Source organism: Notolabrus celidotus, chromosome 10 (genome assembly GCF_009762535.1).
Source record: "Notolabrus celidotus isolate fNotCel1 chromosome 10, fNotCel1.pri, whole genome shotgun sequence".
Lineage (NCBI taxonomy): Eukaryota > Metazoa > Chordata > Actinopteri > Labriformes > Labridae > Notolabrus > Notolabrus celidotus.
Window position 1 is genome coordinate 33,080,789 of NC_048281.1, and position 13,891 is coordinate 33,094,679.

At 42.3% G+C, this 13,891-nt stretch overlaps 1 protein-coding gene across 5 annotated transcripts in view; it reads right to left on the reverse strand.

Moving 5' to 3' along the window:
• Window positions 1-13,891, reverse strand: part of man1a2 (mannosidase, alpha, class 1A, member 2) — a 229,315-nt gene that overhangs the window by 107,886 nt on the left and 107,538 nt on the right. For all 5 annotated transcript variants that reach the window (XM_034694710.1, XM_034694708.1, XM_034694709.1 and 2 more), the window contains exon 5: window positions 9,648-9,766. In XM_034694710.1, coding sequence (XP_034550601.1) covers window positions 9,648-9,766 — 119 coding nt within the window. The remainder of the gene's footprint in view (window positions 1-9,647; window positions 9,767-13,891) is intronic.

The window sequence follows — 13,891 nt, forward strand, 5'->3', positions numbered from 1 at the left end:
CCACAGAGATTCAGAGCGTGTTCTGTTAATCTACAGCTGATACGTGTTGCTGTTTATCATACAGACATGATTACATGAAGAATAGAGAGGAGGAGATGAAATACATGGCCGATGTGCAGAGATCCCAAAACTGCTCGAAATACAGGAAATACAATGCCGCTAAGCAGACCAATCACAGGGCTTGTGGTCTGTGCTTATGCCTCTGCATAGGTATGGGAGCTACACGCTATAGAAGGCTATAAACCAGCCTTCAGGCCCTCTCAGGCTAACGTAGGCTAGTCAGTTTGTAGCATTGGAACAGCAGAGTAGCAGATGAGTCAACCGTTGTTATGTGTGCCTTTAAGTCTGAGTGCATGTGGTGTTATTTGTTAAAATAGATAGTTTAAGTTAAGACTACAAGGATTGCGGTGCTAACTTTATAGCCCTTAAGTATCAACTTCCATGACGAGTCAGCATCAAGCCAACAAACTAGTATGAAGTCAGTTATAAATGGATGTGGCTGCTATGCAAGCTGTACAGGGAGTTGTATGAGCATTGTGTTTAACTGTAGAGTTTAAACGATAGCCTTTGCTGCCATTTTAATGTGACAACTTGTTTCTTTGTGCATTTTAGTTTTGCAATATCTTTTTTTTATCCCAAACTGAGTAGAAGGCAGGAAGAGACACAAAATGACTCTGCAGACATCCTGCTTGGCTTATAGTTATGGGAGGACATAACTATCTCTCTCTATGACATTATGAAAGCTAAACAGCTGAGAGATATAAAGCAAAGAGACATCACTGATGACTTTAATAGTTCAACAGAGCCTTAATTATCTCTGAGAGTCATCATAACTCTGGTCTAATATCGAAACTTAACTTTTGTTCCAACACATTAACAAGTCTGGTCTTTGAGCCGACATCCTTTGGACCGTCAGACTCACACATTAACTGTTGTTGATAATTTGCTGCTGCATGCTTCCTCTAGTAAATATTTTGCACTGGGTGTGTGTGAACTTCAGTTTTTTGGGTGTTAGCTTGTGATTTCAAAGCGCTCTGTGAATAAACTATTATTTCCTCTTTCAGCTCCTGAACTTCTCAGCTCTCTCAGAAGGTCTCAGCTCTGGATCTGAAACAGTTTCTTCTGCGTCAGACTGTGCTTAATTTAGTGGTGACTAGGGTTGCAAAATTCCAGGAATTTTCAAAGTTGGAAACTTTCCATGGGAATAAACGGGAATTTATGGGAATAAACAGGAATTTACTAAATTGAAGGTTGGCTCTTAATAGGTATCTTAAATATTGTTGGGGAAAATATATTTTATCATAATCCTGACTAAAACAACCAGATTTCATTCAAGTACAGTTGAATGTAAATGCTATTCCTCAATCACATGCACATAGCACACTGCTTACTGCAGGGCTTTTGAGACCACGCCCCCTACATGCACTTTTAATTTAACATTTTGAATGGGACTTTGTTGGAGGGAGACAGGCACTTTTAATTTAACATTTTGAATGGGACTTTTATGGAGGGAGACAGGCACTTTTAATTTAACATTTTGAATGGGACTTTTTTGGAGGGAGAGCGGCTCTTTTAATTTAACATTTTGAATGAGACTTTTTTGGGATTGCATTTTTGTTAATTTTTGAATGGGTTGAGTCTGGGGGATGAGTAATATTTAACTCAACATTCATGTTTTTGTTCTTCAATGAAATAATTGATTGTTCAATAAAATATTTAACACTTGATAAAGTTCTACTTACAAATAAATCTGTTTAAATTGTTTTATTTTGGATGGATGTCTGCTTAGAACAAAACAAATATTTATGCGTGGATATGATACTTTTCCATTAAATTCCCATAAATTCCAATTTGGAATATTTCCAAAATTCCCCAGCTTAACTTCCCATGGAAATTTACCAGAAACTTTCCGGAAATCTACTGGAAATTTTCCACCCCTTTGCAACCCTAGCGGTGACATATTAAAACCCTAACTATCAGGAAATGAAGAGGAGTGAATAGCCTCTCAGTGCAGTTATATAAACCGTTTTATCATCTTCTCTTTCTGAGGGTTTGGTTTGTTGTATTCTTGTATTTCTCCCTGCTGAACTTCTATCAAGCTTTATGTGTGTTTTGAGATCCACTGGAGGTCAATACACAAAAAACCTTCACATTTATTCTTCATACACGAGAAGCTCTCTTTCATACAGTGCATCAAGAAAGTTGTGGTTGAATAGAACAACAACAGAAAAGTCTCCTGAATAAGAAAAAGGCCTTCCATACTTTTATATATTTCAGTGAGAGTATGTAGCAGCACGCATCGCCTGGCTCAAACGTTTCACTAGAGCATGAAAACAGTGATGATCGTCTTTGAAGTTGGAGGAGAAACGGCTGAAAAATATGTCATCCAGGCAACTCTGCTAAAATATTAAATTCTCCAATGACTTGTGACAAGAGAGAGGAACACACAGAATCAGGGAAATCGCTGTCAAATGTCTCTCACCATCAGCGGAGGGCTAAGGGGGGAAGAGGGGGAAGACGGGGGGAGAGGGGGCGTCTGATCGTGTCAAACACGACACATTTCCCCGCGTCAGATCATGAAGCTCAGGAACATCATGGAAAATAAGCAGCAGAATGTGAACATGTGAGGAGATGTTTCTCAAACTCTGCTTTTCACGTCCAGAATAACAGTGTGACATGAAATATTTAACAGCAGGCGTTCTCACCGTGCAAGCCGCGATAAAACTCCCTAAAAAAGGAACTCTTGCTTCTTTATAATTAAACCTGCTGGAGCAGAGTGATCTCTGACAGCCGGGATTAATCTATCCCTCCATCTCTGCCGTATCTCCTCTGATCACATCCCCAATTTAACCAGGGTTATTAATGCGTCTGTTAACAGAGTCCATTAATTCGGTGGATCTCCGAGCCTGCCGAAAAAAGGAAGGCTGCAGACCTCACACCGACACATCCATCATGTGAGGGCAGGCTGCAGAGCGGGGGCCCCAGCAGGACACCAGAGACTCCAACAATGACTCACCGCCTGGCTCAACCCCGACATGGTAGCTGTTTAATCATTCATTAGAAGTGGAGCTGGTGGATGTGGTGGTGGTGGTGGTGGCAGGTGGGTGGCTGGAGTGAGAGGTGGTGGAGGAATGGTGTGACACATTCTCACAGGGAGAAAAAAAGTGCATTCAGTTGTTGAAGCATGAGGGACTATTTAAGGACGGTTTGACCCACAAAGAGGAGCTCCAGACGGCAGAGAAGAGGCTCTTTGATTCATTTATGAATGATCCAGTTAAATTAAGAAAGACATGCAACTCGCTCCCACACACTCAGACACAAAGTTAGAGGAACACACAACTCTTCTGAGGGTGAAATGTCAGCGCTTGCTTTCTTGCGTACGGTAAATATTTGATATCCCGCTGAGGGGCAGCCTTATTTCAGTTTATTACAAATCCTACCTCTATGGTCCGACTGGGTGCAGTTGCAAGCTCTTTGTGACCAAAATATTTACCCCAAACTATCTATGGTGAACTGGTTTGATATCAACATTGTCCTCATTAACCCAGTGTTTCTGAAAAGTATCCACAAAGTATGACACTGATGGCCAAATTCCACCACAGCACCAGATCTGATGGTTTCTATTCTAGTAAATGTGTTAACTTCTACTGGATCCACTCCATTGCGTTCAGGCTGCGTCTCTGATCCGGAAGGTCGGAGTCCTACGGATCAGATACACAAGACTTCTATTTTTGCCAGATGCCGGAGCACGACGCATCAATCTCAACAGAGCAGATGGAGCGGGACAGGAAGTCAGGTTTCACCAAAACAAAATGAAAACATCCGGTTAATTTTCAGAATAAAACACTCTGTGTTATCACCAGATCGTATTTCACTTAACTACAACAACAAACCAAAGTCATGATGAGCGGAGCCAGGCCTGGAGTCAACAGGTCAGAGGTTTTCAGAGGACCAGAAAGACAACATGGTGGAGGAGAGGAGGAGGAGGAGAATCCTTGATTCAGGGATTACTGCAGGAAAACCTCGGTCACATGACTCCAGCTGTCTGGAGGTCCTGCTTCGCGATGCATTCTGAAAACGCAACTGTTGGGTGTGGACAGACGAGAGAGCAAGGAGACGGACGGGACACAGATCTAGTGGAAGTCCAGGGTTACAGGGCAAAAGCATCACTCCAAAAACCACCAGGTGGTCTACAAAACCGCAGCTCTAGTGGGTTTTTTTCACGGTCTGCAGGGCTTAGTACCTCCCTAAAGTGGTACGAGGAAGGACAAGTGAAGAACTGGCTACAAGGTCATGAGCAAACAAGGCTCATTGATGCTTGTTGGGGTGAAAGCTGGCCCTGTGTGGTCTGCTCAAAAAGCTCGGTCACATGACTCCAGCTGTCCGGCGATCCTACTCCGTGCTGCGTTCTGAAAACGTAACTGGTGGATGTTGACCAAGCGGAAGTGCTAAAAACCGCAATTCTCTGAGGATCCGCTTGAGGCTGGCTCAGAAAGTACCGGAAACCACATACACACCAATTCAAAGAAGCCGATCTTTACAGCAGAAATAAACATGTTTACAGCCTGGTTCAAAAGACAAGTGTAGTCTGGATAGCTCATTTCTCGATTGGCACACACTGTACGGGGGGTGAATTTTTTCATAACACAGGAATTTCAAAGATATTAAGATTAGGAGTCTTCCAATGAGAGGCACAGCTGACTTGATTGACAGGCGGGAACACTGTAGCTGTTGGCGAGGAGGCTCAAAGCCTGCCTCTTTATGTCTCAATCGGCCTCAAAACAGCGCTTCAGGAACAGATGGGTGATGTCACAAATACTACGTCCATTATTTATAGTCTATGGTGTTGACGGACGACAGAGCATGGAGCTGGACCGGACACGGATCTGGTGGAAGTCTGATGTGAGGTGCCCTCCTTTGGCACCAAGTTTTATCACAACGAGCCACAGCCGAAATAAGTGGCGTTAAATTTGGTGCATAAGACCCTCCTTTGTCTCTAAAAGATGAGCTGTGTCCTACACATCAGTGCGACCTCTATACCTTTATGAAATCATCTCCATCACTGGGTGAAGTCGCTCTAACAGAGCCACAGTGAAGCCAAACCTGATGTGTAGAAATTGGACACACCGCTGAGGGGAAAAACTAAAGTTGACGCTGAGTGCCGTCTTTAATCTCCCAAATGGAAATCCAGATTCTGCATTTCTCTCCGCCTCACAGCTCTGGCTGAAGGAGGCTGGAAACCTTTGGGTTCAACAAATCTTTGATTTTCACAAGGGGCCAAGCTTAATAACACTTTTGCTGCCAATTACGCTGCCAGGCCACCGCAGGTCTGAGAAGTATTGCTCCCTGTGAGCCGGGGAATTACCTGTTTTGTTAAAGGCCTGAGCTGAAGTCAGAGCGCTGCCACGGCCATACTGCTCCGAGTCAGCCTCGGATACTTTAACCTTTCATGAATGTTAAAGTAGCTTCAAGCTAATGCCGGAATAATTTGGGTAATGCATGCAGGTATAAGAGCATCAAACCAAGCTGTTAATGAAAACAGAGCATCACACCTCCCTCCTCCTCTGGCTCGTTAACAGGAGCTTCATGTCTCATCCTCTCCTCACTTCTCCTCCCTCTAATCTCATCTCTCCATCTCCCTCTTGTGTAACCCAAGAGTCCCTCCCTCCTCCTCCTCCTCTCTCCTTCGTCGTCTCACACTCATTACTTCATCCAAACACATCTACAGTTTTTATCACTGTCTCAAACTCCTGTCATTGTTATTGGATGTGTTACAGGTTTTATAATCTCCACCTTTTTCACGAGGCACGACTCTCCTCTGTTTGTTGCTGAGGCCGGTTTTATTACAGGCGCTGCTCCTGCAGGTGTTTTCAACATCGCTGTGCAAAATCAGGCTTTTGGAAAATTTTCACTTCAGCACTTTTATTTAATGAATACAATTGCTGCATTTTTCATTCCTGCCTGCTCTGTATCTCTGCTCTACTGAGGACCAAACCTACAAGGTGGACTAAGTTTCCAATAACAGAATTTACATCAATCTGCTTCTTATTTAAAGCTTCGCCATTTACCTTCCCTTCATGCATTTCTTTCTTCTCAACCGTCCTGTCTCTGTATCCTGTAGTCCTAGTTCAACAAATGAACCCTTAAAGGTGACATATCACACTTCTTTCATCAACATATATTGGTCTAAGAGGTCCCCAAAACATGTCTTTAAAGTTTATGCTCAAAAAAACACTTTGAAATCAGATTTTGGTCTGCCTGAAAAACCCTCTTCTTCAGCCCTCCGCAGAACGGTCTGTTTTCCCTCTGACCACGCCCCCTCAGGAAGTGGGTGTGGCCTCGGCTGTCCGGCACTTTGATCTAATGTTTACATGTTGGCTGAATATACACGGCTGCTCACAGACTGTCTGATCGGCACTGGCCTCTTCACATGTGGACTGTCTAATCGGCTCTGGCCTCTTCACATGTGGACTGTCTGATCGGCTCTGGCCTCTTCACATGTGGACTGTCTGATCGGCTCTGGCCTCTTCACATGTGGACTGTCTGATCGGCTCTGGCCTCTTCACATGTGGACTGTCTGATCGGCTCTGGCCTCTTCACATGTGGACTGTCTGATCGGCTCTGGCCTCTTCACATGTGGACTGTCTGATCGGCTCTGGCCTCTTCACATGTGGACTGTCTGATCGGCTCTGGCCTCTTCACATGTGGACTGTCTGATCGGCTCTGGCCTCTTCACATGTGGACTGTCTGATCGGCTCTGGCCTCTTCACATGTGGACTGTCTTGTGTTTTTGGCAAATAACCTGTCAGGCCTAAGACCCTACATTGACAGTGGACTAAAAGAGCCCGGCAATCAGTGACACTGGGATAAAATGCAGTTTTTCCTCTTTTTTTATACAAGCGCCAAGAATGGAAGTGGACTACTTTTTCATTTTTAACTTCAATTAATATTAATAATGTTTGCATCAATCACTGAATGAAGCCTGCCTATATTAGGGACAAGAGTGGGGACCTTTAATTGCTCGCACAAGTCTTGTTCAGCACCATAGACTGTTCAGCACTCACTCAGCGCATTACCCACAGAGAGGGGGGCGAGCGAGTGAGAGGTCTACGGTCTTAAAGGTGTTTCGGTATAGACCATTAGGTCATTTACTTGTTTTGTAATGTGTAGGAATGTTTTAGGCATGTTATATCTTAAATAAAAATACAGATACAAGTAGTTATGTCTCCTTGTATCAGTTTGTCCACCTGTTATTGACATAATGCGCAAATATAGATATTTGAATGGTTCAAACCTCTGGGATTATTTTAGAGCGAATATTCGAACGTCATTCTGGAGCAATTTTACAGCCCTAATTCCTGTTAACTCAAGTTGTTACTTTGTATAATTTTGTGTTATTTTGTAATGTTGTTTTTTCTGTGGTTTCCTACCTGGCGATAAACGCTTATAAAGGAGACACACCCACCTTGTTGGTGAGACGCTGATGAAAGCCTAGGGCTGAAACGAGTTCATTTCTTTGAGTGGTGTCTTTTATCCCGTCTGCTATCAGGCTTTTAAACTCAGACGGCAGTCTTTGTAGTCATTTTCAATAACATTGGTATGACAAGAGATTATATTGTCTTTTAATCATTGTCGTATTTTACTGTTATTTATTTATTACATTAACTTATGCTGTCGTCCAAAGACCCTCTAGTCCCATGTACAGACCCGGTGCTTGACTTGTGACTTGTAGCATGTATATATGATGGATGTGTTGTAGATGTTAAATGATGTATGGTAAGCTATAAATACCCTTCTTGGGATCAATAAAGTTGTCTGAATCTGAATCTGAATCTGAATCTGTCAATTCCTGCTATAAAAGTGTTGAACCTATTGCGAGTGCTGACATTTTTTCAACTCAACAAATACGCCCTGTCATGCAGACATCATCAGCATGTTGTGATACTTTGCAAAGCTCCACAGGCGAGAGGGGTCGAGCTGCAGACCTCCACTCTCAGCCGGCTTAACGGCTCCTCCAACGTGAACCAGGAGCTCCCCTCCATCGTTGGACGGAAGTGACGTGAATCTAATCCTCCTTTGCGGTCTCAGCCGTCTGATAGGCTCCTCCACCTCCAGCTCCTCCTCCTGTCTGTGAAGGTTCTCAGTCATCCAGGTCATGGTAATCCGAAGCTTGATCCGTAAGGCAACTGGACTTTTTCTACCAGTCCAGCTGCCTTACGGATCAAGCTTTGGAGCTCCTCCTCCTCTATCATCGGACGGAGGTCACATTATAAATATGCCTGCCTAATGTAAAACAACGTGTTGAATGTTTAGATATCGTAGCATAAGACAATTAGATTATAAAGAAGATACAAAGAATATAATCCCCTCTTATATCCTCTATATATGTCTCGTCCTTTCTCTGCTTTTATTTCTCTCCATTTCTCTCCCCCTCCAATGAGACACCTTTACTCTGTCCTTCCTGCTAATCTTCTCTCTCCATCTCTTCCTCCATCTATCAATCCTCACCAGACTTCTCTTCCCATTTCACCTTCCATTCAATCCGAGTCTATCCACTCTTCCCTCCATCCCTCTTTCCCAAAGCTTGACTACAGTGATCCGGAGATTAATTAGCCCTCCGAATGTCAGACTTACATTCCTCCTGCCTACCTGCGAGCCGTCCTGTGATTGCCTCAGCGAGGGGACTAACAAGCTCGGGCGGAAGACAGTGGAGCAGGAGGAGAGTAAGAAGAGAGGAGGGGGGGGGAGACGAGAGGAGCGAGGGCACGGGGAGGGCATGGATGGAATAATGATTTCAAGGGGAAAGGGGGACAAGAAGAGGGGATGACAGGTTGGCTCTAATGGACAACGAAGAATGTAGAAGAAGAGGATGGAGGTAATATAGAAGAGAGGATATCATGGATGTAAAGAGATAGAAGAGAGATACGAAGAAGGACAGATTTAAGAATGATTTCAGGAAGGAGAAATAGAAGTCATAAGTAAGAGAGGTAATAATGAAGCAGATCTGAACTGGACGAAGCATCAGCAGAGTAAACATCATTTAAAAACCTGTGACGCCGAATGAAAGAGCCGAAGACTAGAAAGTGATTCTGTTCTCTGGAGAACAAGAGAGGCAGTAAAGTTGAATTAAAGAAGGACATTTAAATCAGAAATGTAAGGTGGGATGAAGAGCACAGGAGTCTGCAGCAAGCACAATAAAAGAAACAGAGGAACGGAGGGCGGATGGAGGTGACTGACAGGTGAAATAGAGGAGAAGGAAGCCAGTAATGGGGGAGGATGACTGAAACAGAAATAAATGAGGAGAGCTGCGGCTCCGATGGAAGAGGTTGTTAAAGGAAGAGCGCGAGAGGAGATTGGAAGTGAAAATAGATAAAAAATGGACGGAGGGAAAGAGGAGGTGTGATGGTTATGAGAGCAAACAGACGCCGAGCAGAGGGATGAGTTAAGAGGCGGCCATGTTTGACACCAGGATGAAATCATTATTGGTACTTTGTTAACTTTTCAGTCCAGTATGACAGGTGCTATAAATAAAGCTGAGTAAAAGTAGAGTAGTACAGCCTCAGGGTTTGGACCATCAGATCCTGAAATCTGAAGAACCCCTGAGTAAGATGTTCATTATAATGTTTGTAACAGAGTTAAATACATACCACTCCAAAGTCCAGATTCTGCTCGATCCACTCCTGTCCGTCCTTGAACTCGTCGTGCAGACCCATGATGTACAGGGTGTCCAAAGCATCCACAATGCTCGCTCCTAGCTGGGAGTTGCCTGCACAGAGACACATGATAAAAACAGAGAGGGGAATTAGATTAATTGCTTCAGTCACACACTCACTAATCTGCTGCATGAAGAAGAAAAAATGCACTTCAGGGAATTCTGAGGAAAAGTAATCACAACATACAATGAGTCTAATTTGTGAAGACGTTTACAACACTGACGAATAAGATGTGACTCAGATTTTTAAATACTGAATTAACTTGGAATCATCTGCTCATCCTTCAGAGACACTTGGAGAGAAATGCAAAGAGATGTGATCACAGTGGTTTTGTCTGGAGGAGAGAGTTGATGTTTAAAATCAATGAACCCCAACATCTGTAATCTGTGCGATGTTATCCCCCGACCAGTAGGGGGCACTGTGACATGATACTGGTCTGTACAGTCTCTCATCTTCTCTGGCTGCACGGAGGAAGAGAAAGACGTGCTCGGATGCTTCATTAAATTACAGCTGACCAGGAAATCAATCTGTCTCTCCTCTTCCCAACCCATCCAACACTCTCAGAGCGAGCTGGAGAACGGAGGGACCAGAGCGGGGAGTTTGTGGCGAGAACCAAAGAGAAGAATGAAATATGCAAGAGAGAGATATGTCGAGTGGGTTTGGAGGTTTTAGAGAAGAACAAATGAGCTAAAGAAAGCGAGAGAGCCTTACGTTTCTAACTGATTTAATTCAGAAGTTAATACCAGAGTGAATATTCAATATCTTCACCCTCATCCTGACTCTTAGAAGCAAACGTATGCAGGAGAAAGGACTTCCTCTTTCTCCAAGTTAACTTTGTTCCTATACGATTACCACATGAATAATATTCAGCATTATTGCACTGTCGCAGCTGAAATGTTTAAATTCTCAGAGCGCTCTCTCCTCTTCTGAAAACCAATATCTTCTGGGATAATCTTAATGTGGGAGCAGGAGAAGCAGCTGTGATGAGACTTAAAAAAAAAAGAGTAAAAACGTGCATGAGGACGCCGCTGAGTCGCCGCTGAGTCGCCCTCCAGACAACACCGACTTTAAGGAGAGTATCATGGAGCACCTGTAAACTCAACTGTTACTGATAAAGGTCAAAACTGTGGTTTGAAGAGTCGTTACATCATGACGACCTTTATCAGCCTGAAGGAATGAAAACATGCCTCAGCTAGTCTCCATCCTCTGACTTACCCTGGACTGAATCTGACACAACCGGGTCAATTTCTTACGAGATAAGAAATCAGGCCAATCTAGTGCAGAGGTAAAATATCAAAGATCTCATATCTGCATAAATATTTAATCTGCATAATCATAATTTAATGTTCTGGAGTCATGGTTTGGATATCAGGAGGAAATTAACATTTAAAATGTGACTTATCTACAAGCTGACACTGAGCAAGAGGTGTTCACATTCAGGGCGCTGGTTTGGCCTCGTGGTTAAAATAGACCAGCCAGTTTCCTGCTCTATCCTCTGTTCCATCCTCTCTATAATAATAATATTAATAATAATAATAATAATAATAATAATGATAATAATGATAATGATAATAATAATAAAAAAAAATAATAATAAAAAATAAATCAATAATAATAATAATAATAAAAAAAATAATAATAATAAAAAATAATAATAATAATAATAATAATAATAATAATAATAATAATAATAATAATAATAATAATAATAATAATAATAATAATAATGAAGAAGAAGAAGAAGAATATATATAATAATAATAATATAATATTAGAACTAAGAAATAATAATAAAACTAACCAAGAAGAAGAAGAAGAAAGAGAAGAAGAAGAAGAAGAAGAAGAAGAAGAGAAGAAGAAGAAGAAGAAGAAGAAGAGGATGAAGAAGAAGAAGAGGATGAAGAAGAGGATGAAGGAAGAGAAGAAGAAGAAGAAGAAGAAGAAGAATCTTTATTTATATAGCACTTTACAAACAGGGATACAAAGTGCTTTACAAATAGGAAAGAAATTAAAAGACAAGATAAGAGAAATGTGAGGAAGGCAGTGACTTAAAGTTTAATAAAGAAAGATAAAAAGGTTGAGACCACCAACAAATAAAAAAGATTAGATTAAAAGATCAGAAATATAAAATATTAAGATATTAAGAAATATAAAGCCAGAAAAAAAAAACAGAAAATGATTATAATAATTGTTTAAATTCACTTTTGCCTTTTAACAGTTAGACATGACGAGTTAGACATCTTTCCTCTGAACTCTATCAGAATCTTTTCTATTTTTCCAGCATTTTGTTGATGCTTTTTCTGCATTTATTAATATGTTACAGCAAAACAACGTGTTGTGAGTCTCTTTCCACAGAGCAGGTTTCAGGGCGATAATATCAGACATCAGATCAACAACTAGGGATGAGCATGTCGAGCCAAAAACCATCAAGAATCACTGGCATCTATCCGGCGATGAACATGTATGTATTTATGTTGATGTTGTGCCCCCCAGACATTAAAGGTTACTATGAAGATTCTAATCAAGCTTTGCTGTTGTGTTTTCACTCCTCACACTGCTCATCATGATGATCTGACTGAGCTGCAGTCAGCAGCTGTTTGACTGTTATCACCTAATAATGCACAAACATTAACGCTGTGCTCTGAGCTGCATCCTCTCTGGGCTCAGTCAGTCACTGTCCTGAATCCACTTTGTTTCATACTCTCCTTTTGTCACGTCATGATCATCTCATGGAGCTCTTTAGTTTAAGTATTTTGTTATTAATCAAAATCATCCTTCCCTCCCCCGGTGATGGATTCCTGCGTTTTTCTCTCCACATTAGTTGGACAGATGAGGTCCCGTCATCCCACGAGTACCACGTTAAATGAAGAGTTGTGTTGGAATAATTAAGGATAATTAAAGAGAGATTCACTTTGACAGTGTGGTTTGTTCCCTGTGTTTAAAGAATCAGATGTTTTCAGGTCAGTTCAGAGTGGTTTTATTGCATTAGCAGTATATCAATATTTATGAATGAGCAGAAACTCTGTCTAAAAAATGTAGTACGGTGAGAAAATCTGCATGTATCTCAAACAAAAATGCCCTAAGGCTCAAATTGCCCGTAGATGAGTGTGTGTAGCTGTCTGTCTACATGTTAGCCCCGTGTTGAGCCAGCCACCTGTCCAGGGTTTGCTCTGCCTCTCACCCAATGACAGCTGGGATAGGCACCAAGCACGATAGGTGGTATAGATAACAAATGGATGGATCCAGCAGGACTGAGAGTGACAGTTTTACTTATCATTTTATAGAAACAGACGTTTGTTCTGTACTTCCTCTTAATTAAAATAATTGCTCTTTGTTAACTCAACGCTACAAATTCAAGGTAATCTCTCCAAGGTGTCAAAAGTCAACCCTCACTCTTCTTCTACTCCTTGCACATACATACAAAACATATCTCTGTGGCACTGCCCTTTAAGTCCTTCCTGCTTTCATATCAGCCTCGGTGAGCTCTGCTGGAATTCCTGAGCCTCCCCGCCGCCCTCTTCTTATCTCTGAGTCCGTTCAAAAAGGAGCGTGTCTGGCTTCATGCAGGAGCTGCGGCGTTATTATCATTATAGACAGGAACCTCTAAATCACTCTAAAAATACACCGCACTCAGGCAGCGGGCTGATAGCGACGCCCTGGCCGCCTGCCGGATCTTGACAGATTGGCCTGACTGTTGGTGGAGCGGAGCCCCTCTGCTGCAACCACACAACCCCGTCTTCCTCCCGTCTGTCGCTTCCATCACCTACAGGTACGCTGTAGGCGTTCAGAGCAATGTGACGCCGCCGAGGCACAGATAGAGGCCTGACGGGGCCCTGTGGTCAGAGGATGCTCATCTGATGTCACGGTTTGGTGGAACAGACTCTGAATGCTTACTGTGTTCACACCACCGAGGATACAGAGAGTAAGAACTCTCACTGATCATATGAGGATGTGAATATCTTCAGCTAACGTTGGTTCTTTCTGATCCACACTGCAAGATTTTTGGCATATTTTGATACCTCATGTATATTTGGGTAATTTTCCTGAAATGTTGATGAGATCTAATGTTTGCAGAGGACTTGATTTTGAGCTCAAAGTGAAATACCAAAGTTAATTGAGTGTTTCTGTCATCTGGCCTTCTTAATTTCTGCACAAAACAGCTTTAAAACTGACCTTAG